Here is a 27,351-nt window from a genome sequence, read left to right as displayed (position 1 = left end):
AGGCAGGGAGGGGAGCAGAGAAAAATGTAGAGCTCAACAAATATCAATAAAAAAATTAAAAGGGGGTGTGCTAGAGAGATAGCTTAGCAGTGGAGAGCATTTGTTGCTCTTGCAGAGGACCGAGATTCAATTCTCAGCATCCACATGGGGGTTCACAACCATCCATAACTCACTTCCAGGGGGTCCTAACCCCTCCTCTGACTTCTGTGGGTACCAGGCACACACACAGTGCACATACATATATACAGGCAAAGCATTCATACACATAAAATTAATCAAAAATATTTATTTTTTTAAAAAAAGAACTATTCGGGCTAGAGAAATGGCTTAGAGGTTAAGAGCACTGGCTGCTCTTTCAGAGGACATGGGTTCAATTCCCAGCACACACACGGCAGATCACAGCTATCTGTAACACCACTTCTAAGGGATCTGCCTTTCTCATGCAGATAGATATATATGCAGGCAAAACACCAGTATCTGTGTGTGTGCACCCGTGCACACAAGACCCATTTTGCCAGTGGTACACACCTTTAATCCCAGCACTCAGGAGGCAGAGGCAGATGAATTCTGAGTTCAAGGCCAGCCTGATCTACACGTGAGATCCAGGACAACCAGAGCAACACAGAGAAACCCTGTCTACAAAACAAACAAAAATCAGACATTCATTTGTGTATATGTGTGTCCTGTCTCTAAGGTGTGTACATGTGTGAGTGCTTTGCTCTCAGAGGTTAGAAGAGGCGTCTGATCCCTGCAACTAGAGTCACAAGTGGTCATGAGTCGCCCAACGTGGGTGCTGGGAACCAAACTTATGTTGTCCTTTGCAAGAGTAATACAAGCTCTTAGCTGCTGAGCCATCTCTCCAGCTTCATCCTGACTGTATATGAAACACATTTGTTTGAATTAAGTGTGACAGGGTGGCACACCTGGACACAAGCGCTTTTGAAAGCAAAGTTTACTCACTGCTCCTAAGAGGAGGGGCACACCATACCAAACAGCACCTTGGCCGTAGAGGTGGGGTGTGTCTGTGTGTGCGCGTGAGTGAGTGAGTGTCTGTTCTAGGCTGTGACCTAGACCTTTGATAGGATTTTCTCCAGAATGAACTGGATGGACTGGGCAGGCCAGTTTGAGCCAGCCTGGAACTGGATGAAGTAGATACTTGCTCTCCTCTGGGTCATAGGGCATGTCTCTATTTGTCTAGGACCTGGAACATGGTGACTGAGGACAGGGACAGCCTTGATGGTGTGCAAGATGAGAGTTGTTGGAGGAGGCTTGGGAGTAGCCGATGTGATTTTGGAAGGCAGTTTCTGTCTAGGAGTTAGCTGAGCCAGCTTGGCCAAGCCTCATACAGCAGAGCAGAAACCCAGTTGCCTGCATACTTCATGCTGGCACCTGCTGCATTTCTTTGCATTCCTTCATGACAAAATGGCTGAGTGTATGACTGCTGCTTCTGCCTCCTCACACCTCCACTCTCTCCTACACTCTGTGCTCCACCCTCACTGAAGTCCCCTTCTCCGGCATGCTTTTTCTGTGGTTCCTCCTCACTGGCATCTGGATTCCATTGTCTTCCATGTGACCTCCGAGAGTCTGAGCTTTTGTCTGGGTTCCCGCCCCCTCCTGCAGAGATTCCTCAAATCTCCAGGCCAATGATTGCCTGTGCTAGTGCTCCATCTTGGAGTCGCTGGCCTTGCCTGTGTGCTCAAGGGCTGCGATGTGAGCCTGATGAAGCCTGCATCTGGGCCTGCACAGTCTGTGATCTAGGTCTGCGATGTGAGCCTGATGAAGCCTGCATCTGGGCCTGCACAGTCTGTGATCTAGGTCTGGCTTGCTGGCTGTCTTGGCATTTTCTTTTCCCTCAAAATCTTTCAACACTTTACACAAAGGTCCTGCAGATCTACCCCCAAGTTAAAAGTCTGACCTGGGCTAGCCACACCTCAGTCCTGTGCAGGTTTGGTGGCCTCCACGGTGGGTCCCCTGGCTCTTCCTTCCTTCCTGAAGCATAGCCTACAAAACACAATCGCTGCTCTCTCTCTCTCTCTCTCTCTCTCTCTCTCTCTCTCTCTCTCTCTCTCTCCTCCCTCCCTCCCTCTCTTCCTCCCTCCCTCCCCGAGACAGGGTCTCTCTGTAGCCCTGACTGTCCTGGCCGTTCCACATTTTAACCAGGCTGACTTGAACTCATAGAGATCCCCCTGCCTCTGCCTCCTGCCTGAGTGCTGGAATTACAGATGTGTGCTACCACATCCAGCCCATGAAATACATTTTTAGAATGTATTTTAGACTGGCTGTGGTTGTGTATGCCTGTAACCCCAGCAGGTAGGGGACCAATTGAGCAAGGTGCTGTCTCAAACTGAATATCAAATGTAAAAAGGACTTCCCGTGTAGCTCAGTTTAGGGGGCCTGCCCAGTGTTGGAGGGCCCTGGGTTTCATGCTAGCACACACACACATACAATTAAAATATAAATATTTCACATAGCCTGATGTGGTTGCTGCTTCCAATCCAAGCATTCAGTAATGGTAGGCCGAAGACTGGGAAGGTTAACCCTAACCTGTGACACATGTCTCAAAGGAACCAAACGTTTGAAAGAAAGTGCATTTCAGCCCAGCATATGGCACACACCATAGCAATTCCAGCTCAGGGCTGAGGCCAGTGTTGTCGAGGGTTTCTCTCCTGCCCGATTCCCGCAGTCGTTAAGTCCCAAGGAAATCACACAACAGTCTACATTAGTTATAAACTGATTGGCCCAGTACCTCAGGCTTCTTATTAATAACTCTTACAACTTATATTAGCCCATTATTCTTATCTGTGTTAGCCACATGTCTCAGTACCTTATTCAGCAGGGCAGTCACATCTTGCTTCTTCTGTTGCTGGGACAGGACTACCGACCAAGCTTTCTTCTTCCCAGAATTCTCCTGTTCCCCTTGACCCACCTCTATTTCCTCTCTGGTTGTCCCACCTATACTTCCTGCCTGGCTGCTGGCCAATCAGCATTTATTTAAAATATAATACAGACCATTGTCCCACACCAGGACAGGAAACCCTTTAAGCCTGCAAGTTTGAGGTCAGCTCAGGCTACATAGCAAACAATAAATAAGTCTGAAGACAACAAATAGTAAATTCATTGCACTTAAGTCTAGGTCAAAGGAATAGAATTGAGACAGGGTCTCATGTCAGCACATATCCCAGATGACTTTGAACTTCTTGTGAGACCCTCACCCCTTACTCTCAAAGGGGTGAGAAGAAATTTCCTAGCAGAATGTTTTAAAAACAGAAACCCAGACTAGCTTGTTTCCAGAAAGATAGTGGCCTTCCCCACTCCCACCCGAGAAATTATGCCCGGCCACCTGGTACAGGCTGATAAAGATGGCCTGACTCAGAAACAGGGTAGCCTTGCTCTAAGAACAAAGAACAAGCTGGGAGAGAAAGCAAAGGCCTTCATGAAGTTGCAGCTGTGCCAAATCCCCCTAACCGCCCTGAAGGGCTGCTTGTGTTTCTCCTGCCTTTAACAGCTAACCCCACGGAGGAGCTCTAACTCCTCTCCACCTCGCTGAGAGGGTGTTAGAGACGGGTCCCAAACTAGTTTGTATTATGTTAAATAAACCTTGCTTATTACAGTCTGGGCTTCTCTGGTCTCTGGTGGTCTCTCTGGGGATCATAATCTGGCACAACACTTCTGACCCCCCCCCTTCTCTCCTCTAAAACCTGGATTACAGATGTGCACCAGCACACTAGGGTTACAGATGTGCACCAGCACACTAGGATTACAGATGTACACCAGCACACTAGGGTTACAGATGTGCACCGCCACACTAGGGCTTTGCACACCTAGGCCAGCTCCGCTGCATAGGCTGGAGCCCCAGCACGTGAGTGGCATCTGACAGGTGTGCCAGCACTTCTGGAAGAGTGGAAGTGGAGTCTGTCCCCATTGGGTTTCTCCTGCTGTGATGAGCACCATGACAGACGCAGCTTGAAGAGGAGAGGGCAGTGGAAGCCGTGGCAGGGGCTGAAGCAGAGAAGCAGAGGCCATGGAGGACTGCTGCTCCCTGCCTTGTTCCCCAGGGCTTGCTCAGCCTGCTTTTTCAAGCAACCCCACAGCACCTGGCCAGGGTTGACACTGCCCACAGTGGGCTGGGCCACATCAGGTCTTAATCACACAGGCTGGAGCCCCAGCACGTGAGTGGCATCTGACAGGTGTGCCCGCACTTCTGTGGAAGTAGAGTCTACACTTCCACAGGCTTCCCACAGATGAGTCTGATGGAGACTCAGATGAGGATCCACTTCTCAGAAGATGCTAACCTGACCGAGTTGACCAAAGACTGACTGGCATGGCTTCTCCATCTCATCTCACTGCCATGTGTTCAACTCGGACACGTGGCTGGGGATGAGAGTCCGTGGTAGCATTGGCATAGCCCACTGGAGAGTCTGGTTTCAATTGCGGCGACACACAGACACACACACAGAGACCAGGTGTCTAAATAGAAGAGCTAACCCTGAATAACTGCTTTTTGTTTGTTTGTTTGTTTTTAAGACGTTATCTTAGCTCAGGCTCTCCTGACACTTACAGTGGCCTGTCTGTTACTTGAGTGCCAGAATTACAGTCATGAGCCACTACTCCTAGACAACTTGTAAAACACTTAAAAGAAAATGTTGATGCACATCTTAACCTGGAATCAGGCAATGATTTATTAAAAATGAGACTGAGCCAGGCGTTGGTGGCATAAGCCTTTAATCCCAGCACTTGGGAGGTAGAAGCAGGTGGGTCTCTGAGTTCAAGGCCAGCCTAGTCTACACATCAAGTCAGGTCAGCCATTACACATTATAACCCTATCTCAGAAAACCAAAAATATTCTGAGTTTAGGGCCAGCTTAGTCTATAAAGCGAGTTCCAAGGAAGCCAAGGCCACACAGAGAAACCCTGTCTCGAAAAAACCAAGAACCAATGCATGGAGGCTGCGTTGTGTCTGGAGTTACTGTAAAAGACGGTAACAGCAGGAGATTGTCGGAGCTCTGGCAGTCTTCCTCAGAAAGTCCGGGAAGCTGAAAGTCCCCAGATGGGTGGATATAGTCAAGTTGGCCAAACATAAAGAGCTTGCCCCTGTTGTTGTGGGCCCTGCCAGAGGAGCAGCAGGTTGCAGTTGAAGGGAATCCCCGGTGTCAGCCCAGCAGAAGGGAATCCCCTGATGGGTCCATCTCGTTTAGGCAAGGCCACGGGACTACAGATTCTGAAATGTCTTTTGCTTCTGCTGTGCCTCTTCATGTTTGCGGCGGCTCTCTTTCTCTGATATCTAGTGTGGTGTGAGTGGACGTGGGGAGATCTCCACTGCCTGTGATATAATGCGTTTATCTTTTGGAAACATCCTGTTCTACTGGGCATTTTTACCTGTGGATGTCAAGAATATGACCCCCTAAGCTGTACTGTCCAATTTGATAATAATAATGATAGCTTATACAGAGTTTTGATTAATAAAAATAAATTCAAGGATATGTTTTACAGTTGCATGGATAGTAAGTAGCTCAAGTTAATGACTAACAATTGAGTTCCAGTAGCCCAGCTAGTTTAAATTCTTTTAACCTTAATGTTGGGAGATATGTTCACAGGCCTTGGAGTGCATCACAGTTGAAACAAAGCTTTGAAGATAACAAAGTTAGACTAAGATGTTTTTGCTAAACAATTTTGAAGTGAAAAACCCAAGGAGACAATCTGAAGTTTTAGAAAGGCACAGGGATGAATGAGGAACTCCTTAAGGTCAGGGAACAAGAACAAAGCAGCTCAGTTACTCCTGCTGACACACTGCCCTTGCTAGGATTGGCTGATGACCAAAGGTGATGATTAATTCTTTATACCCATTTCTGTCCTCAATCTCCTGATGTAAAAAATTATTAATGAATGGATATGTGCCCACATGGAGCTGCCTGATTCATTCTCATATATAAAAATTTAGGTTTGTGGGCTGGAGAGATGGCTCAGAGGTTAAGAAACTGACTGCTGTTCCGGAGGTCCTAAGTTCAATTCCCAGCAACCACATAATGGCTCATACCCATCTATAATGAGATCTGGTGCCCAGAACACTAAATACATAATAAATAAATTAAAAAAAATTTAGGTTTGTGATTCCTTTAAGATTCCTTATAAGATTACCTTTCAAAATAAGTAACAAAGTAATTGGCCCTTCCTTTGTAACTGCAAAATGCAGCCTGCCAGTAAAAGACCTGCCACAAGATTAATCTGTAACAAGTTGCTTGAGTATGAATGTATGTGGGTTCCTGGGATAGTTTGTTTTTCACCTGTAATTAGTTATGTGAGGGAGGTGAAAAACCTGGGTTTTCCTATAATTATTCACTTGAAAAATGGAATGCAATTCTTTTGACTCTTATACTGCCTGTAAGATTCTTTTGGGATATAAAAGCTGTAGAACAACATGAGATAGAGAGAGAATAAAGAAGGAAACCATCAAGAGAGTTTGTGAGTGCCTTTTCCTGTAATCCCCCTCAGATAGAAAAGTTAAGCCTTGCCAACTCCATGGCTTCCTTGTACAGCCCTGTGCTGCTGGAGGCTGGCCCCCCAGACAGCAGTACCCTGTGGTTCTACACACAGGCTGTTTCCACAGCACAGTACCTGTACCTGTGTGGTGGTACCAGAGCTGGCTCCATGACCAAGATTTACAGAGGATGACAGAGAAACGTGTCAGACCTAGCCACTTCAGCAGAGGCTCTGAGAGTTTGGTCTGCTGCATCCTCCAAGCCCCGGAGGGGCTGAAAATGGTGGAAAAGGACCAAGATGGGGGCCACAATCTAACTCTTCAGGGACAGAGAGATCTGGACAGGATTGCCAGACAGGTGGCAGCTGCTAACAAGAAGTATTAGAACAAAGGATGCTGGGGAAAAAAAAAAAACAACAACAACAAGAAAACCAAAAAATATGATGGAGTTAGCCGTGGAGTTACTGTGTGATCCGCAGTTGTAATATGGTGGAGTTAGCTGTGGAGTTACTGTGTGATCCGCAGTTGTATTGCAGCATATGGTCACGGTTTTGTGCACAGTTGTTTATAGTCACATCACTCATAATACCCAAGATGAGTGATGGCTGAGCAGTTCATGTGACTCATAAATTGTGGTGCACACCTGCCACCCAGAACTCAAGTAGAGGCAGAGGATTGGGAATACAAGATTATCCTTGGTTTCATAGAGAGCTGGAAGCCAGCCTGTACTTGAGACCCTGCCTTGGGGAAACACTAAAAGAACTGTAGAAATGACTGAGAATTCGCGAGGTACAGGAGGCATCCGAAATTCAGTCTGGACTACATGAGAGTCACAAAAAAGGGTGAATGAGGCTAGTGGGATGGCTCAGTGGTTCAGAGCACTCAGTGAGCAGTCATGAGAAAGGACCTGAGCACCATTGTAACAAGCCAAGGGTGGTCTCAAACATATTAGTGCTTCTAACTGTGTGGGGGTTGCTAGGACTCGATGACTACTACCCTAAGGGAGTAAGGATCTCTCTCTCTCTCTCTCTCTCTCACACACACACACACACACACACACACACACACACAAACTCCTATACACAAGAGTTAGAAAAGCAGTTTCTAAAAATGGGTGTGGGAATGGATAAATGGCTGAGTGAACTGTCCTCTGCCCATATGATAAAATATTAGTTAACCAGGACAAGGAGCAAAGTACTCGTCCATGCTGTATTCCAGAATACCATGTATTATATAATTCACTTGTGCAAAAAGCCCCCTAAAAAAAGCATATATAGAGACAGATTGATGGTTGCTGGATGCAGGGAGAGCATGGACCAGCAACCAGTTAGCACAGGCTATGATGTGGAGTTAATGGCAGTCATTGCACAATGAATGTACTACAGACCATAGAACTTAAACACTTCAGAAGAGCGAACTAGGGGTTGGAAGATGGCTTGGGTGAGAATGCCTGTTTGCAAACATGAGAACCTGAGTAAAGCCCCTATGTGGTAATAGGAAGATGTGCAGCACATGGCAGGTACCAACCACCTGTGGGACATTGGGGAAGTGTGATCATGTTCATGCTTAGGACATTGGGGAAGTGTGATCATGTTCATGCTTAGGACATTGGGGAAGTGTGATCATGTTCATGCTTAGGACATTGGGGAAGTGTGATCATTTTCATGCTTAGGACATTAGGGAAGTATGACTCATGTTCATGCTTAGGCCCTGGATGAGCCACTAGGCACAGGAGGGTGAGTTTGCTTACAGACCTTCTGATCTTGAAGTTGGTGTTCTTCTTTCTTTTTTAAATAAATATTTAGGTCTGTTTTCCTATTTTGTGTGCATGAGTGTCTTGCATGAATGTCTGGTGCCTGAGAAGGTAGTGAACCTCCATGTGGGTGCTGAGAATTGGACCCAAGTCTTTTATTTATTTATTTATTTATTTATTTATTTATTTATTTATTAAAGATTTCTGTCTCTTCCCCACTGCCGCCTCCCATTTCCCTCCCCCAATCAAGTCCCCCTCCCTCGTCAGCCCAAAGAGCCATCAGGTGGACCCAAGTCTTTTGTAAGAATAAATGCTCTTTCCAGATACATCCTGGGGGGGGGGGGGAGAGAAAGAAAGAAAGAAAAAGAAAGAAAGAGTACTCTTAACCCCTGAGGCAACTCTTGAGCTCTGAAGTTGGTCTTTTTGTTTGTTTGTTTGTTTTGTGGGGTGGGGTTGAGACAGAAGGTTTCTCTGTAGCTTAAAGGACAGCTCTAGGGACTGAATCCAGATCTCCAGCGAGCACTCTTGCCCAAGGAGCCTTCTCACCATCCCCTTTTGTGTTTTTGTTTACTTGTTTAATTTTCTTATTCTCTCTGTGTGTAAGCACAAGTGTGGGCATGATGCCGCTGTACACACGGAGAGGACAGAGGACAACTTGCAGAAATCAGTTCTCTCCTTTCCTCATGGTTTCTAGGGATTACACTGAGGTAGTCGGGTTGCACAGCAATGGCCTTTACTGCCAAGACATCTCTGCTGTCTTGTTTTCTATGGAGTCTTTACATTGTTTGGGGCAGAATCTCCTGGACCCCAGGCTAGCCTCAAACTCAGTGCTCACTGTATAGCTGAGACTGACTTTGACCTTCTCGGTCCTCCTCACACTGAAGTGCTGGGGTGACAGGTGTGCATCATGGCATCTTTCCGACTGTGTTTGTTGAGACAAGATCTCACTATGCAGCCCTAGCTTGCCTGACCTCAGTCTCACAGAAAGCCATTCCTAACATTTCTGTTGTAACCCTGGCTAGCTTGGAACTCTCTATGTAGACTAGGCAGAGTGCAAACTAGGAGATCCACCAGTCTTTGCCTCCAGAGGACTGGAATTAAAGGCTCATGCCACCATGCCCAACTCCAAACGTTTCTTGATCCATTCAAGTTGACAATCAAAGTCCCCATCACAGACTGCACATTCCTATTTTAATGCTGCAAAAGTCAAAATGATGTGGCATCTTCGCCCTGTCTTTGCAGGGTGTGACCGATGCCACATTGGCTGGCAGGGCCTGGTTTCTTGGGAAGGAGGCCCCTGCTCCCCATGAGCTAACTTTCTCACCATGCCTCTGCTGCCTTTCAGAAAGCATGCCCTAAACTGCCATCGGATGAAGTCTGCCCTCTTCAGCGTGCTCTGCGAGATCAAGGAGAAGACAGGTAGGCTGCTCCAGGACTCTGTCTGGCTCCAGCCTCATGTGCTGCCCGTCTGCCCCTCACAGCACATGGTTCTGCCATCCTTCCAAAATTCAAACATCAGAATTTTATCCTAATTCAAGTGTCCAAAGTTATCCCCATGGAAGTCTTCTGCCTCTGCAAATACTTGTGTTTAAGAAGGTACACAGGGCCATGATGTCATCCAGGCCCAGGCTGCTGCATAGGCCAAATCTAGATCCATAGCACAACAGCAGCCAGGGTCTGAGCTGGTGTTCATGGCTCCTATTATCACCAAGAGCTGCACAGGTGCCTGGGATCTGGACAGCCTCCCGAGACCACATTGGTGTCCAAGGCCTTTCTGACACTGGGACCATAGTGATATTCAGGCCTGGGCTGCTGCCAAGGGCCATGTCTGGGTCTGTGGCCCTGGTGTAGTTAGGGTCTGTGATGATGTCCATGGCCCTGTTGCCACAGGGGGCCAGCCCCACTTTTCATTGCATGTTGAAATCCAAGGGCCATGCTGAGCCAGCTCCACTTTTCATTGGCCCTGGAAGAGCTGGTCCAGCCCCTCACTGGTCACTGCAGCAGGAGAACTGCCCCCACCCATGCCCACACCAAACTCAAGAGAGCTGGCCCTGATGGCATGGGCCCAGGAGAGCTGGCCCTGCCCCTCTCCTGATGGGGACCATCCCAGTGGCCCAGATCAATCAGCTCAGCTACCACCCAGACCCACATCCTGGGCCTTGGGTTGGCTCACTCTAATATCTACCCCATCTTTGACCTGCTGGAGTGTGTGAAGGGACTGGTTCTGTGGAACAAAACCCCAGAATCTCCATGACTCAGGACAACAGCATGAAGCTGAGAGGAGCTTCGGTGAGGGTCCAGTGATGATGGCATGCCCCATCTTACAAATAAATGTTGCATTAGGAGCGGCAGGGCTGCGTCCCTGGCACCCGGCCGCCCGCATGGCTAGCTTATGCCCAGAAATAATTACACGGAAACTGTATTCTTTCAAATACTGCCTGGCCCGGCTAGGTCCAGCTTCTTATTGGCTAGCTCTTACATATTGTTCTAACCCATTTCTAATATTCTGTATAGCCCATGAGTTGGCTTACCAGGGAGGATCTTAACCTGCGTCTGTCTGGAGCGGGAGAATCATGGCGACTCCTTCACTAAGCTTCTTTCTCCCAGAATTCTCTTCTGTCTACTCCGCCTACCTAATTTTCTGTCCTATGAGGGCTGAGGCAGTTTCTTTATTATAATTAACCAATGTCCTTCCTCCATCATTTCCCCTTTTTCTGTTTAAACAAAAAAAGAAGGCTTTAACTTAACATAGTAACATTATATATCACAAAACAGTTATCAAGTAAGAATTACAGTTATAATATTTATATCTATTTTATCTTTTATCATAACTAAGGAAAAGTATAACTATTCATTCTTCAATTCCATCAAAGACTCCAGAAGGATATAATATTACCTATCAAACAAGAAATAAGAAAACTCTAGAAATGACAGAGACATCTCGCTGCCTGGACAGTCACCCAAAGTTCCTCTGTACCGTTGGGGCATCCATCTTCGGCCTACAGGCCCATGGTATCCAGAGACATTTCCATGAAGCAGGAAATTTCAAAGACAGTTCAGTCATTTTCTGCTGTGTCCTGCAGAATGTCTCGCAGACTCTTTCATGAATCAGGAACCCCGAAAGACCATCTCACCTTTAGGCAAGTTCAGCAGTCCTCTCTCTGCGGGTTCTCTGTGTCCAGTTTATGCAACAGTCCAGGCAAGAGCAGTTTCTTGCCCAAATGGCTATCAAACTCCATAAGGATCCTCTTCGATGCCCATCTTCCTCTCGAAGTAGATTGGTGCTGCCAGGAGCAGACGTGTCTCCTTGTCATGAAAAGTCCTAAGTTATTAAAACATTTAAAATGCCATATTCTACAGTCTTTGAAAGATATGAAGAATGCCTATCTAACTGAAATATATCTTTATGTATCTAGAAAATCTAACTAACATGACTACAAGCTTGACTATTATCCATTAACAACCTATATTTCCTAATTATACATTACATTTTAAATGAACTACATACACAATACTTGCAAGCAGGCAGATCTCATGTACATAGACATGTGTGTAGGTAAAACACCAATATACATATATCAAGGAAAGTATTGATGCTAACCATGGATCTACACACACAGATGAAAGTGTACCGACACACATTGTACATATTCTATATACACATACATGTGCAAAGAAAAAGCCAAGCAGGGCAGCACAGTCCTATGGTCAGTTCAGGCAGGAAATGTCTATTCTGTCATCCAGAATAGTATGGTTTTGTACAGTAGGCACTGGAGTTTTTAATTTTCTTGGTGAGACATATCCTCCACAGTGACTGGGAATGACTGGACCACGTTTGACCTGTTTTAAGGGGACACAGTCTATCGTGGAAAAGCTTGGTGGCAGCAGTGACTCTGGGCTGTAGAGAGGGAGTGTCTCCCCTTCCCAAATCAGCATTGCTAGCTGTGGGCTCTGTGCTCAGACACAACAGCCTGAACCAAGCCGGGTGGTGGTCGCACACGCCTTTAATCCCAGCACTTGGGAGGCGGATCTTTGTGATCTCTGTGAGTTTGAGGCTAGCCTGGTCTACAGAGCAAAATCCAGGACAGCCAGGGTTACACAGAGAAACCCTGTCTCAGGAAAAAAAATTAAGTTTTAAAATTAGAATGCAATTTCATCATTTTCTCCTCCCTCTCCTCCACCCTTCCTGTGCACTCATCCTCCTCTCTCAAATTCATGATGTCTTCAAATCATTGTGAGAGAGAGAGTGTGTGTGTCTGTCTGTCTACCTATCTCTCAACGGTTGACTGCGTGTCGTTCTTCATCTAGGGTTGGGATCCTGTGGGATCTCCACACGTTAACACATCTATTGGTAAAGTCCTGTTTAAGCAGCCATATTATCATGGTCTCATAGGTGAGGCTTCCCTGTTCTTTGTAGGACACACATTCTACAGGAAGGCTTCCTGGTCTCCTGGCTCTTACAATCTACCCTTGTTCTTCAGTGTGGGGTTCTGTGTCAGTTGGGCTGGACACCTTTTGATCAGTGTTCTCTTCATTTGACCAGCTTTTTATAATGCTATCTCTTCACTGAGGGGTGAGAGCTGCAGTTATCAGGCTGGGCCCTGGCACTAAAAGAGTTGTCCCCAAAGCAAGGCGGGGACATCTCAGTGAGTCTCAGTCCTGTTGTGTCAGGGTTGGCTACAGGTGTCACTCATGTTGATGTGGGAAGTGGGAGCCCTTAGAGCTGGCCTATGACTACTATCTCTCTACCTCTGAAGGCATTCTTCTTTACTGCCAGAAGGTTCTCTACCTCACATCCTCTCTCAGCCCAGCTGCACCTGTGTGCAGAGAACCATTGGGGATGGTCATGGGGATGTACATGTCATTGCTGATGGAGCATTGCTGCTTCTGTGGGGCCTCTCAGAACATAGATCTCAGGAGTATCTGTGGGCGTTCCACCACCCTCAATGTAAGTGTTACACAGCTTTCCTTTCTGTCTGGTGTGTGTGCATGCAGCGTGTAAGTACATATGTACACATGTTATATGTGGAAGCCAAGGTTAGTGTCACAATGTCTTTTTCTATTACTCTCCATTTTATAGTTTGAGGCAGTCTCTCATTGGAACTGGAGCTCCCTAACTGGACTAGACTGGCTGGCCAGCAGGCCCTTCCTGTCTCTCCTGCGCTTGAATTGCAGGGACGGTCCTTGGGTTTTTTATGTAGTTGTTGGGAATCAAATTCATGTCCTCATCTCCTCAGCTCCTCCAGTCTGTTTATCTAATTCTGAGGAGCAGATAATGTGGGCCCCAGAAAATGAGAGCATGGAAGGTAGGCTTTCTTAGGCCCCTGACCTACATCTTCTTGGTGACAGCTCCTTGGCTTCAAGCAGAGCGCCCTGCACTGCCAGTGGCGCTGCTGCTTCAGTGTTGTGTGGTGGTCCGACATGCACATGAGCCCCAAGGCTTGTGAGCTGAGAGGACTTAGCATCCTACCCCCACACATGGCCACATGGCTGTCCTCTGGGTACAGTTGACAGCCACATGCTCTTTAGTGTTCTCAAAGTGTGTCCTGTTGACCCATCTCACCTTGTGCCATCAGCACTGAATTCTGAGGCATGCTGTGCCACCCGTGCCCTCTGCTCCCTTTGTGGACTGCCCACTGCCCACAACAAATTGTCCCTGTTACCATGTTCTCAGATATATAGCCTCTGGGGCTTGGTGCTTGTTTGTATAATTAATTACAAGGTTTCTCTCTGTAGCCCTGGATGTCCTGGAACTCACTCTGTAGACCAGGCTGGCCTCTGCCTTCGAGGGCTGGGATTAAAGATGTGCACCATCACCTTGTAGTTTTGATATTGTTTTGAGCTGGATCTCCTTATACAACCCTGGCCATCAGAGTCTCACTGTGTAGACCAGGCTTCTGGACTGGAGCTGGAGCTCGGCTGGTAGAATGCTTGCTTGGCACTCAGGAGCCTTGTATGCTGGCACACAGTCATCCAGCCCTCGGGGAATCAAGAGTTCAAGACTGGCCCAGCATTTGAGAGGCAGAGGCAGGCAAATCTCTAGAGTTCAAGGCCAGCCTGGTCTACAGAGGAGGTTCCAGAACAGCCCTGGCTATACAGGAAAACCTTGTCTCAAAAAAACAAAAACAAAAAACCAACAACAACAACAACAAAAAGAGTTCAGTGTTGTCTACATAGCACATTCAAGGAGACCAGCCTTTACTCTGTGAGACTCTTGTGTCATATGGATATTCACACCTGATCCCTGCCCTGGGGAGGTGGAAGCAGGAGAATAAAGAGTTCAAGACTGGCCAGGTGCGCCTTTAATCCCAGCACAAGGGAGACAGAGGCAGGTGGACCTCTGTGAGTGTGAGGCCAGCCTGGTCTACATACTGAGCTCCAGGACAACCAAAGCTACATAATAGAGAGACTCTGTCTCAAAGAAAAAAAGAGTTAGTTCAAGACTGACCTGGGTTACAAACCAAGGCCCTGTCTCAAAAATAACCAAGTGTCCAGTAATCCCAAAATGGGAGAGGCAGGCAGACTTGGGAGTTCAAGGTCAGCCGGGTCTACGTAGTGAGCCTGAGCTAAATGAGACCCAGAAACACGAAGATACTTTTTCATGGCTGTAGTCTTGACAAGCTGTCACTTCTGATGCTCCTTTCACCCACTTAGCTGAAGGAGGAACCAGGTGGTGCAGGCATGGGCATGTCAGCAGGGCACCCCTGTGCGTCAGACAGTTCCCATGGGGACAGATCAGTGTGCCAGAACACTGTAACCCTTGTCTTCACCCTATATACCCCGGACTTTTGGTGGCTCACGTGCAGGTAGCCCCTGGAGGGTGGCAGGCTCAGCCTGAGCCACACATTCTTGCTGGGCATGCCGTCGAGCCACAGGCTCGGGTAGCTGAACTGGGCATACTTTCAGTTATAGTGTGGCAGGGGGAATGACAGATTCGTACTCAAGCAAAGAAAGTGTTGAAGCCTCCTGTGAGCTGACAACTGCAGGGTAGCCATGATGCCACAGTAAGGGGGAAGTGCAAGCTGGGGGCACCATTGGCCCCCCCTTCCAGGACTTGAGTAAGGCCAGCAGGAGAGCAAGGGATTCTCAGTTCTGCTCCACCAAGAAAAGCATTTTCTCCATTATCCTGACCTAATGCCCACAGCCCACTGGCCAGGGAGCTGTCCTTCCATTCAGAGGCAAGGTATGTCATAATGAGAGACACAGGACACAGGTCTCTAAGTTGAGAGATAGGCGTTTGTGTACATGTATGTCTGTGCACCTTGTACATGCCTGGTACCCAAAGGAACCAAAAGAGGGCATTGGATCCCCTGGAATTGGAGCTGCACTGTGGATGCTGAGAACTGAACCTCTGCGAGCTGCGTCTTCCCTCTAGTCCTGTTTACTTTTGTTTGTTTGATTTTTGAGACAGGGTTTCTCTGTGTAGCCTTGGCTGTCCTGGGACTCCCTCTGTAGACCAGGCTGGGCTCGAACTCATAGATCTGCCTGCCTCTGCCCCCAAGTGCTAGGTTTAAAGGTGTGCCCACCATCACCTGACTTATTTTTCATTTTATGTGTATAAGTATTTGCCTGGATATATGTCTGTACCAGAGGTGTGTGGTGTAGGAAATACAGACACAAGCCAGGTCACTAGCACCTGATCAAGCCTTTCCTTTTCTGCTTTATAGGTGTGCTGCCCTCCACACATACATGGACACATGGTCACATACACTCATGCACACTGACACAGATGCAAGCATGCATATACACACAGGGACATATGCATGTACAGACACATTAGAGATGACATAACTCACAAAACAATCCCACAGCACTTCAGAATTATGAATAATAAAAGGCTTATTTATTTAAGGGGAAAACTTACAGATTGCTGTCCTAGACAACAGCCCGCTGCGCGAACAGGAACAGAGGCTAGCTGCCGGAAGCAGGAGCCCGAAGCAAGAGAGCAGATGTATGTTTACCTCTGCTTTTACACTATAAGAGACCATGCCCAAGTGTGCACACATAGAGGACATAGACACGTGGACACATAGCAGAGCCCATAAGTGCAGTACTGTGCAATCCCAGTGGTAGGCCATTTATCTTTAATACTTTCTCACACTATTTACTTTGGAGGAGGGCAGGGAGAAGCACATGTAGCTCAGAGTTGCAGGATTTGATTCTCCTATTTCAAGTCAACATGCTTGGCCGCAAGCTCCTTTACCCACTGAGCCCTCTCACCAGCCCTGCACCTGCCTTTTCTTGACACCAGGCCCAGAATGCCCCTCCCAGCACTTCAGCGTTCCTACCCAGCCCTGGCTGTGTTCTCACGTGGCTGTCAGGTTCCGGCCACATGTGCTGCACTGTCCTGGCGTCCTCTGCATGACCAGGACTGTGCTCCTGAAGACGACATTTGGGTCAGTGTTCCAGTAGGTTCCTAGGTGTCTCTGATCCAGTGTGATATTAAAGGGACTAGAGATGGTTTGGAGGTTTAGAGTGTTTCCTGCTCTTGCAGAGACTGAGTTGAGTTCACAGCACCTGCACTGACTGGGCAGCTTACAGCTGCCTGTGACGCTGGGTATGGGGATCTGATGCCCCAGCCTGGACTCCTAGGAGATCTGCACACACGCAGGCGCACATGTATACATAATTCAAATGTTTTTAAGTGATGCCCAGCCATGGTTCCAGTGCCACTTGGCCCTGGCTACTTTTCTCTGCAGAGAACTCATCTGCCTGTCTTCTTCATCTAGCCACGAGCATCCGGCATGAGGAAGAGGATCCTCCCGACGCTCAGCTCCTGAGGCTGGATAATATGCTGCTGGCTGAGGGTGTGTCCAGGCCAGAGAAGAGAGGACGAGGAGCAGCAGCAGGCACCACAGCAACACCAGGTGGCTGTCCAAATGGCAATAGCATTGAGCACTCAGACTACAGGGCCAAGCTGTCCCAGATCCGACAGATTTACCACTCTGAGCTAGAGAAGTATGAACAGGTGATCTTTCTGCACGCAAGAGTTTCTCATATGAATGTGCACTGGCCACAGTCGGATGTGGACGCTAACCCCCTCCTCTGTGGCAGAGCAGGGACAGCCCACTGTAGTCTGTCACTGCAGAGACGGCTGAAAGCCCTTTCCCTCACTCTTCAGAAACAGACCTGTGTGTGGGCTGTGGGGGTGGCAGATGTGGTCAGCTGTGGAGCTTACTGCCCCCGGCTGCTTAGTCAGAGGCTGGCCCATCTTCTCCCATCCCAGGCCTGCCGTGAGTTCACCACACATGTCACCAACCTTCTTCGGGAACAGAGCAGGGTGAGGCCTGTGTCCTCCAAGGAGATGGAGCACATGGTGGGTGTCATCCACAGCAAGTTCAGTGCCATCCAGAGGCAGCTCAAGCAGAGCACCTGTGAGGCTGTCATGACCCTGCGCTCACGGCTCCTGGATGCCAGGTCAGGGCTACATGCCGCCGGGTTCCCCAAGGGTTGGTTCTTAGGACTTCTAAGCAGGATCAGTGCTACCTCTGGTGTCTGCCTTGTACTGTTTTAAGATTGAACTGGGGACTTTGTTCTCCCTACCACTGAGCCCCACCCCAGCCCTGTCTTGGATTTAAATCCATGCAGAGGTTCTCCAGCCAGGCCTCACACACCTTCCCTGGGAGAAGACCCAAAGTACTAACTGCTGGTTTGTTTTAACCTGTGTGTGAATGGCCCAACGTGGGCGTCAGAAGACAACCTCGGGTATTGGTCTTCAGCTCTCACAATGTCTGATGCTTCCCACTGTGGATGCCAGGCTGGACAGGCTGGAGTGTTCTGTGTGCTGCCCGTCTTGCCACAGGAGCACTGCAGCCGCTGACAAATATGGCTCAGACTCAGGTGCCCATCACCCACTGTGGCGTCTCTGGAGCCCCGCGTGGCTGTTCTCAAAACTGCAGAAGATCAGGAACGAGAGGTGGCTCAGCCAGTAAGGTGTTGGCCGTGCAAACAGAAAGACCTAGTTCTGTGAACCTAACACCCGCATAACAAGCAGGTGTGGGCCAGCAAGATGACTCCATGGGTAAAAGAACTTGTTGCAAGAGTCTCGAGACCTGAGTTAGATTCCCAGGATGATGAGAAGCTGTCAAGTGTGAGAGCGGCAGAGGAGTGACAAGCAATGGCTGGGACCAGGAGGCCTTGCTTAAGTGGTACTTGGGCTAAACTGGTTTCTTAAGAAGTGTAGCCTCCTGTATACTGTTCACAGGGGGGAAATGGCCAGGTTTAGCAGAGAGCTAAATCAGACAGTTTTGGCAAAGGGAACATGGGACACCTCAGACAGATGCTTAATTAACCAAAGCCCAAGAGGAAATAGTGTGTCACCAGAAGCTGCCACCTTGACTCCAGCATCAGATTGGCATTTCCAAGTCCACTCCTGGACAAGGACACGGAACTATTTATTGTTCCCTTTGTTCTTTCATCAGGGTCTCTGAGAAAGTCTTGGATTGGTCTGGTTCTCCACACCAGAAGCCATGATGGACAGGGGGAACCAACTGCCAAAAAGTTGTCTCCTGACCTCTCCCTATCTGCACAGACACACACAGACACAGGCACACACACACACAGACAGGCACACACAAACACACAGACAGGCACACACAAACACACATACACAGACACACATACACAGACACACAGACAGACACACATACACAGACAGACACACAGACAGGCACACATACACAGGCACACAGACAGACACACATACACAGGCACACAGACAGACACATAGACAGACACACATACACAGGCACACACACACATATACTAATAAAGCTGCTGCAGCTAGGCACTGAAAATGTGGAGATGGGCGGATCCCCGGGGCTTGCTGATCCGCCAGTCCAGCCAGATCAGTGAGAGACTAGTGGAGAGTGACAGAGGAGGGCACAGGACATCAACCTTGGCCTTCACATGCATACACACGCGCACGCGCGCGCACACACACATAGACTGCCAGGAGATATGGATGTGAGGGCCATGGCAAACACCGCAGACAGAGGCTCTCTGTCTGCAGGCGGAAGCGGCGGAACTTCAGCAAGCAGGCCACTGAAGTGCTGAATGAATATTTCTACTCCCATTTGAGCAACCCTTACCCCAGCGAAGAGACCAAAGAAGAACTGGCCAGGAAGGGCGGTATCACGGTGTCCCAGGTGAGCCTTCCTGCCCCTGGAAGAAGATAAGTCTTATGAGGAAGACTTTAGATGACATTACCTAATGTCGAGGGAGGACTCCTGGGGACATTATTTAATATGGGGGGAGGACTCCTGAGGAAGTTACCTAATTGTGGGAGCACTCCTTGGGGAAGTTACTTAATGTATGGGAGGACTCAGAGAAGTTACATAATGTGTGGCACTGGCCATGTGTGTCAGCCTGGCATGGCTTGCACTGAGAATTAGAACATTGGTGGGGACTCTGCTCTCTCTCCTGGGAGGAAGATATGAGAGCACCATGGCAAGATGTGGAGTCTCTGGTGCTGGTATGAGTTCGAGGCTCTATAGAGCCATGTGCTTGCTGCAGGAGCGATGTGTGGCGTGAGTTCCCTTGGGTTGTGTGGTGGAGTGATTCCTGTCTCTGTGGCTTGGCACTTGACCACCATTGTCTTTCTTGGAATTGGAGGCAAAGGAGAGCATGAGCAAAGGCCAGCATGCCGAGAGAACATTCGTGAAGCCTTGCGGGTGAGCTTAGGCAGCAGGCAGGCAGTGTAGGCAGTATGACTGCAGAGGCAGGTCTGGCAAGGCCACAGGCCACACAGGCACAGCTACCCTGTCTCTGTCACGCCAGGAACGAAGGCCACTGGCACATTCGTCACCACAGCCCTCAGACATGCCCTGGTCCTCCTTGCTTCACCATTGGAAAGGTTGTGTACCCCCTTAGGTATCATCCTCAGCCCTTAACCCAGGCTGCTCAAGTCTCTGTGCCAGTGGCCCAGGGTCACGCAGAGGACCCAGGCACAACTGTTTTTAATGGGGTTGCTGTAGTGTCCTCAGAGCAAGACCAGAGCCAAGGGAAGGACCTGCACCTCTGCTTGACGTGTAAGCCTGGCTTGCTGCTTGGGCAGCAGGGACATTGTAGTAGACCAACACCATTCACTGCTGTGAAGAGGCACCACGGCTGCTGCAACTTCTCTAAGAGAGAACTTTTTCCTGGGGCTGCTTACAGTTTAGAGGGTGTGTCCATTTCAGCTATCACGGTGGGAAGTGTGAGAGCATGTAGGTAGACATGGTGCTGGAGAAGGAGCTAGCAGACATGAATGTCACACTAGGCCTAGCTTGAGCATCTGAGACCTCAAAACCACCCACAATGACACACTTCCTCCAAGTGACCTAATAATGTCACTCCCTGTGGGCCAAGCACTCAAACACAGAAGTATATGTGGACCATTCGTATTCAAACCACCACAGACAGTGTGAGAAGCAGGCAGATCCACCCCAACCCTACTCCCTCACCCCTGTGCTCCCTGTGTCCTCCAAGGAGCAGAGTCAACAGGTTTTAAAGGCCTTATCACGTTTCAGGGGCTCTCCTTTTGGATGATATGGGCCCTAAGGAGTGCCCAGAACAACAGTTGTATGCTAGAAGCTCCACCCCACTTTGTCAAACCCATGAGATATTAGGACCCACTAAAGTGGCCTGCCATTAGTTGAAGTGAGGTTCTGAATTTGGGGTGCAGGTGAGTTGGTTACGAGGTGTGGTGTGCCTCAGGAGAAGTCAGGAGGGAGGAGAGACTTTTAGGGCAGGAGGCGTTTTCTATTGATGTCAGGGATGTCTTCAAGACAGGATCACCTCAAGCTGAGGAAACCCAAGGGGAGATGGACCAAGGAGCTGAACTGAGGGTAGGGGTGAGTCTTCAAATGGAACCCCTAGAACTGATTCCATAGCTGCTCCTCCAGGGAGGTGGGGTCTCCCTGTGGGAAGCCTTTTGTTCCCACTTAGCAGTGTCTGAAACCCCTGACTCATCCAGACTGAGACTCCACTCCTGTCTAAGCTGCGTACAGGAAATAGCCTGTGTCCCAGCTGTGCAGGAAGGTCACTGCACCCAGGGACCCAGTGGCGCTGAGTAACACAGAGCCTTGTCTCCAAAAGGAAATTTGGGGCTGGGACTGTTGGTACAGCCCTTTGGTCCCAGCACTCGGGAGGCAGAAGCAGGCGGATCTCTGTGATTTCGAGGTCAGCCAAGGCTACACAGAGAGACTCTGTCTAGAAAAAGAAGAGGAGGAAGAAGAGGAATGAAGGAAAGAAGGAACAAGGAGATGGGAGGAGGAGGAGAAAGTAGTTTTGAAGTGAGTTGGAGAGCTGATCAGTTTCAAGAGCACTAGGAAGATCTCAGCACCATGCAGTTCACACCATCTGAGTCCAGTCCCAGGATAACCAATGCCCTCTTCCCTCCTCTAGGGCACCAGCCATGCACATGGTATACATATACACACACTCAGGCAAAGCACACATGTTCATAAAATATGAAATAATCTTACAAAGAAAAAGCAGTAAGCATGAGATGTAGCCTCAGCACCTTCCAAGCCTGTGAATAAGATGGTCACTCTTCTTTCACAACAGAGAGCTATGCTGTTCTGGAAACTGCAGTTATTCGGGGCCTCTTTCCTGTTTTGTTAAGTTAGGTTATATTTTGGTTTTGAACCAGATCTCACTCTAGCTCAGCCTGACCTGGAACTCATTATGTTGCCCAGTATGGCCTCGAATTCACAGTAATCCTCCTGCTTCAGCCTCCCCACTCTAGGATTACAGGTGTGAGCCATCAAGCTGAGCGTCTTTTATTGTAGTGATAGTTATTATTTTTATATTTATGTATTTATTTCTTTAACTGTGTGTGTGTGTGTGTGTGTGTGTGTGTGTACCCCATGCGGTAATTCTTATGCCTATCACTGCAGGATGACAACTTTTGCAGTTGTTTCTCTCCTTTCTCCATGTGGGTCCTAGGAATTGAACTAAGGTTCAGTTAAACTAAGGCAGCAAGCACCTTTACCTAGTAAGCCTTCTCGCCAGCCCCCAACTTCTTTTTGTTTGTTTGTTTGTTGTTGTTTTAGTATGGTTTTGGCTTTTTGAGACAAGGTTTCTCTGTGTAGCCCTGGCTGTTCTAGAACTTGTTCTGTAGACCAAGCTGGCCTTGAACTCACAGAGATCCCCCTGTCTCTGCCTCCCAAGTGCTGGTATTAAAGGTGTGTGCCACCACCACAGCCACCACCAACACCCAGCAAGCATGGCCCACCCCAGGACAGCATCCATTATCTATTCCCAGGTCTCTAACTGGTTTGGCAACAAAAGAATCCGGTACAAAAAGAACACAGGGAAGTTTCAGGAAGAGGCCACCATGTACACTGAGAAAACATCCACAGCCACCAAGGCCCAGGGCCCAGGGGGACAGCCCAGCCCAGGTGACAAGGCCATGGCCCTCCTCGACTGTAAGCTCTCTTTTCTGTAAGCGCTCTTACGAGAGCGTCCTCTTAACCTCTAGGGCCACTGCCACCCACACAGGCCTGGGGGATGAGCAGGCAGTTAGATGCTCCAGGGAGTCAGATCTAGACTCTTTTGTGATGAGGGCCTGGGCAATGGCCACCCAGAAATCCCTATGACTGCTGGCCCACCTTCTGCTGTGATTCCCACCCCACCCCCACCCCATCATCCCCCACCCCACCACGCTGGCCTGACTCCACCTACTTCTCATAGGTTCCTGTGGCCCCTTTCCCCTGACCAGTGGAGGTGACATGGTTCTCACCCTGCAGACCCTGGCCTTCCTTCAGCCCCCACCTGGGGGAGTCTACCTCCAGCCCCCGGTGAGTCAGCTGCAGCCACCCGTAGACCCATCTGGAGCTTTGAGGAAGTGGAAGAACCCTGATGCCTCTCTCGGAAAGAAGACCCCAAGGAAAAGTGGGGTCATCTAACATCTGGACTTAGACCTACCTGTCACTAGGGACTGGAGACCTGGGGGGGGGGGGTTTCACCCTGGAAGGGCAGCATCTGCCAGGCTGTGGTTTGGTAACTGGGGTCTAGACAGTCAAGAGCCTCAAGAGCTTTGTCTCGGAGTGTCCCTGAGTCCTTTTTAGGCCCTGTAACCTCCCAGTCTGTCCTGAGGGTCTGGCTGAAGCCTCCCCTCAAGGACTTGTGAGTGCACCACATAAGCAGAGTGAAGCCTGGCGTGGTGGTACTGGCCATGGCCCCATGAGTCCCATGGGCTTCCCAGAAGCCCCCTCAGAACCAACCCTGGAGCTCAGGACAGTGGCAGGCCTGGCTGACTCTTGCCCTGCCTGACACCACCATGAGTCCCAGCCTAACACAAGCTGCAAGCTGCAAAGCAGTCTGGGCCTGCTTACATACCTGGAGCTAAGGTGTTCCTCAACAGAACTGGCCGGCAGGGGTGAGGGAGGAATTAGAGCGAGACAATAACCTGCCCTTCCCTGAACCAGCACACCTGGTTGTCAATCATACCACTGAGTGGAGCATCCCACCTGAGCCTTGTTGGAGGGAGGCCACTTGTTGGTTCCCGGCAGCTTGGTAGGTAGCTCAGACCTGAAATAATCACACAGAAACCATATTATTTAAATCACTGCTTGGCCTATTAGCTCTAGCTTCTTATTGGCTAACTCTTATATTAATTTAACCCATTTCTAGTAATCTATGTATTGTCACGAGGCTGTGGTTTACTGGGTAAAGTTCTGGCGTCGATGTCCAGTGGGGCTACATGGCTTCTCTTTGACTCTACCTCCTTTCTTCCAGCATTTAGTTTTCTCTGCCTATCTAAGTTCTGCCCTATCAACAGGCCAAGGCAGTTTCTTTATTCATTAATGGTAATCACAGCACACAGAGGGGACTCCCACATCACCTCCCCTTTTCTGTTTAAATAAAAGTTTTAACTTTAACATAGTAAAATTACATATCTACTTTATCTTTTATAATAACTAAGGAAAACTATAACTATAAATTCTTCAACTCCATCAAAGACTCCAGAAGGATATAATATTACCTAAGTAAACAGGAAGTACATTGTAAGCAGCTTCTAAAACTCTAGAATTGACAGAGACATCTTGCTGCCTGGACAGTCACCCAAAGTTCTTCTGTACCACTGGGGCATCCATCTTTAGCCTGCAGGTCAATAGTATCCATACTATGCATGAAGCAGGAAATTTGAAGATCTGTTCTGCCTTGCAATGGCAAAGTCCACCAGTTGCTTTCTTCTGTGTCCTGCAGAATGTCTCGCAGACTCATTCATGAAGCAGGAACTCCAAAGGATCATCTCATCTTTAGGCAAATTCAGCAGTCATTTCTCTGCAGGTCCTGCATGTCCAATTCATCAAGTAACCCAGGCAAGAGAAGTTTCTTGCCCGAATGGCTAGCAAACTCCATAAGGAGCCTCTTTGATGTCCATCTTCCTCTTAAAGTTACTGGTGCTGCCAGGAGCATATGTGTCTCACCATCATGAAAAGTCCTAAATTCTTAAATATTTTAAATGCCATATTCTGTAGTCTTTGAAAGGTCTGAAGAATATCTATTTGAAATACATCTCTGTACATCTAGAAAATCTGACTAACATGACCACAAGCTTGACTATTACAGATGACTATCTATTGACCTTATTTCTTACTTATACATTACTTTTTTAAATAAGCTGTACAAACATACCTTAATCAAAATCAGAAATACATATACACAGTATAACAAAATTGACCTTAAATTTGTATCAATAAACTAAGATCCATACCAATGCAAATCTCTATAGCACATCCTTCTTTAAATGTAAATAAACTTTTATAAACAATATTTGGGAATATGGGTGTAGTTTTCTCCAAACTGCTCCCTGCTGTTTATTGAGTGAAATGATTTTTTTTTAGGATGTTCATGGTGACCTTTCAGGGAGTCTTGGTCCATCAAACCATATTAATCTGGAAGCAATGCATAGGTTCTCATCCTCTGTGGAAACAAAAAAAGACCGACCCTCTTTTCCAAAGCAAAATATCCTTAGACTCAAATTTTGAATTCAAAATACCTTTGAAACATATATGTTAGCTTAGCTTAGCAGTCTCCAGAATCAAATATCTCTCTGCAGTCAAAAAAGTCAAAGATAACACAATAATATACATAATCCAGACTCTGTGAATTTTCCATCTTTATGTGGCTTGTTTTTACTTTATTACTTTTTCTACAAGTTAATTTTTTTATTATCTTTGTTCCTTTAATTTATGACTGTCTGTACTCTGTCTCTTTAAAGACTTTTATTTTTTAAAAAACCATTTACTTTTTATAATTCTCTGTATTCTTTTTTTTCTCTCTCCCAAGCCTATGTACACTCATCCAACACTGTGACCCATTTAGAGGTCTTTTATGTCTGAATGTGTCCTATTGTGTATCTGTAATTCTTTACTGTCCAGGAGCGCTTCTTAAAATGCTAAGCGCTTCTTATGAACTTAAGCTGCTGCATTGCTAGGGGAAATATGGCACCGCCTGCTTGCCCTGCCCAGTCCAGCACTGTGGAGCTGTTTGCTGCCTCTGAGGGCCATGCTCACAGCCCCACAGCCAGTCTGTGCTGCAGTCTGTTCACGGACCCCAGTCAAATGTTCGGTAGCCGGACCTCCAGAAAGAGGGAGAGTCCACGCTGGCAGCACTACCCAGGAAGCTGTCGTTTTAAAATGGCTTTTTTTTCTGCTTCCATTGAATCAGGAAAACCACTCTTAAAGGAGCCGTGGCACACCACCAGCAAACAGCAGGAAGCAGTGTTAAACTCTGTATTTTTGTGCCTAGAATTCCTTTTCAAGCTCGCTCAGGTTTTTAAGTGGATTTTAGTTTGCCACATTGGCGCCGATTTGGAGGAGAGAGCCGCTTGCTGGTTCCCGCTGCCCAGAACCGAAATAATCACACAGAAAACTATTAATTAAATCACTGCTTGGCCCAAGCAGCTCTAGCTTCTTATTGGCTAACTCTTATTGGCTTCTTATTGGCTAACTCTTATTGGCTAACTCTTATTGGCTAACTCTTATTGGCTTCTTATTGGCTAACTCTTATATCTTAATTTAACCCATTTCTAGTAATCTGTGTATTGTCACGAGGCTGTGGTTTAGTGGGTAAAGTTCTGGCGTTGGTGTCCAGTGGGGCTCCATGGCTTCTCCTTGACTCCACCTCCTTCCTCCCAGCATTCAGTTTAGTTTTCCCCACCTATCTAAGTTCTGCCCTGTCAACAGGCCAAGGCAGTTTCTTTATTCACAGTATACAGGGGACTCCCACAGATCCTCCTTTAATTTTCAGCTAAAATATGATCCAGGCAGATCCTTTGTTTGTTTGTTTGTTTGTTTGTGACAGGGTCTCTCCATAACCCTGACTTCCTGAAACTCACTATGTAGACCAGGATATTCTCAAGTTCACAGAGGTCCTCCTGACTCTTCCTCCTGAAGGCTGAGATTAAAGTAATACACCATCATGCCAGGCCCAAGTCAACACTTCCCCTGTTCACGTGGCTCCTCTTGGAGGTCACTCTAGCAGCATGGTCGCCGTCCATTCCCTACTGCTTTCAGCACATGCCTGCCACACCTGCTCTGCTTGGTACTGTGTGTGAGCACGGTGTCCCTAGCTCAGCACACCTATCCAGCTGTCCTCAGACAGATGAGCCCCACTGTGAGGAAGGGCTCTGGTCACCCATGAGCCATGGCTCTCTCAGAGGCCGCTGTGGCTAGACTCTTGGTTCTGACATCCCTTGAGGCATTTCATGGAGGGGTAGGGGCTCAGTGCCCAGCTCTTTCTGGAACTCGTGTGGTAAGAAGTTGTAAGTGTCCTTGGGGATCAAGGACTAGGATGTCACGTGTTCTCACTCTCACGCTTCCTTTCCAGGCCCACGGAAGCTGGCAGAGGGCCACCACTCCACAGTCAGCCTCACCACCTGCTGGAGATTCTGGCAGCTTCAACTCAGATGTGTCTAATTAAGTTTTGGGACCCTGGTTGGGTGCCATGAGTGACTGGCCCTGTATTCTGCCAATTACCTCAGAAGCCCTGGCTGTGGCGATACCCTTGGCCTGGCTGCTCACCTCCACCTTGGCACAATTATTTTAACCAACAATTTGTTGGTTTATTGTGGATCATTCGTCTCAGGCTTCCTTCCAAGCCACTCCATTAAAGTTTTTGACTTGTCTGCA

The 27,351-nt window shown here is 48.1% G+C and overlaps 2 protein-coding genes across 4 annotated transcripts in view; one reads left to right on the top strand and one right to left on the bottom strand.

The window, feature by feature from the left end:
* LOC126494358 (zinc finger protein 14-like) overlaps positions 1-11,652 on the bottom strand; it is a 239,788-nt gene extending 228,136 nt beyond the window's left edge. For both annotated transcript variants that reach the window (XM_050131661.1, XM_050131659.1), the window contains exon 1: positions 11,362-11,652. The gene's annotated coding sequence lies outside the window, so the exon portion shown is untranslated. The remainder of the gene's footprint in view (positions 1-11,361) is intronic.
* Pbx4 (PBX homeobox 4) overlaps positions 1-27,351 on the top strand; it is a 45,120-nt gene extending 17,769 nt beyond the window's left edge. The window contains exons 2-8 of one of the 2 annotated variants that reach the window (XM_050131683.1): positions 9,573-9,646; positions 16,957-17,195; positions 17,454-17,644; positions 19,239-19,374; positions 22,476-22,611; positions 22,904-23,010; positions 27,050-27,351. In XM_050131683.1, coding sequence (XP_049987640.1) covers positions 9,573-9,646; positions 16,957-17,195; positions 17,454-17,644; positions 19,239-19,374; positions 22,476-22,611; positions 22,904-23,010; positions 27,050-27,142 — 976 coding nt within the window. In that variant the 3' untranslated portion in view covers positions 27,143-27,351. Of the gene's footprint in view, positions 1-9,572; positions 9,647-16,956; positions 17,196-17,453; positions 17,645-19,238; positions 19,375-22,475; positions 22,612-22,903; positions 23,011-27,049 lie in introns of those variants that run through there. The other variant, XM_050131682.1, reaches the window with a different exon arrangement.

This window comes from Alexandromys fortis, unplaced genomic scaffold (assembly GCF_014885135.2).
Source record: "Alexandromys fortis isolate MF-2015 unplaced genomic scaffold, M_Fortis_MF-2015_v1.1 scaffold_376, whole genome shotgun sequence".
Lineage (NCBI taxonomy): Eukaryota > Metazoa > Chordata > Mammalia > Rodentia > Cricetidae > Alexandromys > Alexandromys fortis.
The sequence above is the reverse complement of the archived record's forward strand: the minus strand, read 5'-3'. Positions and strand labels throughout refer to the sequence as shown.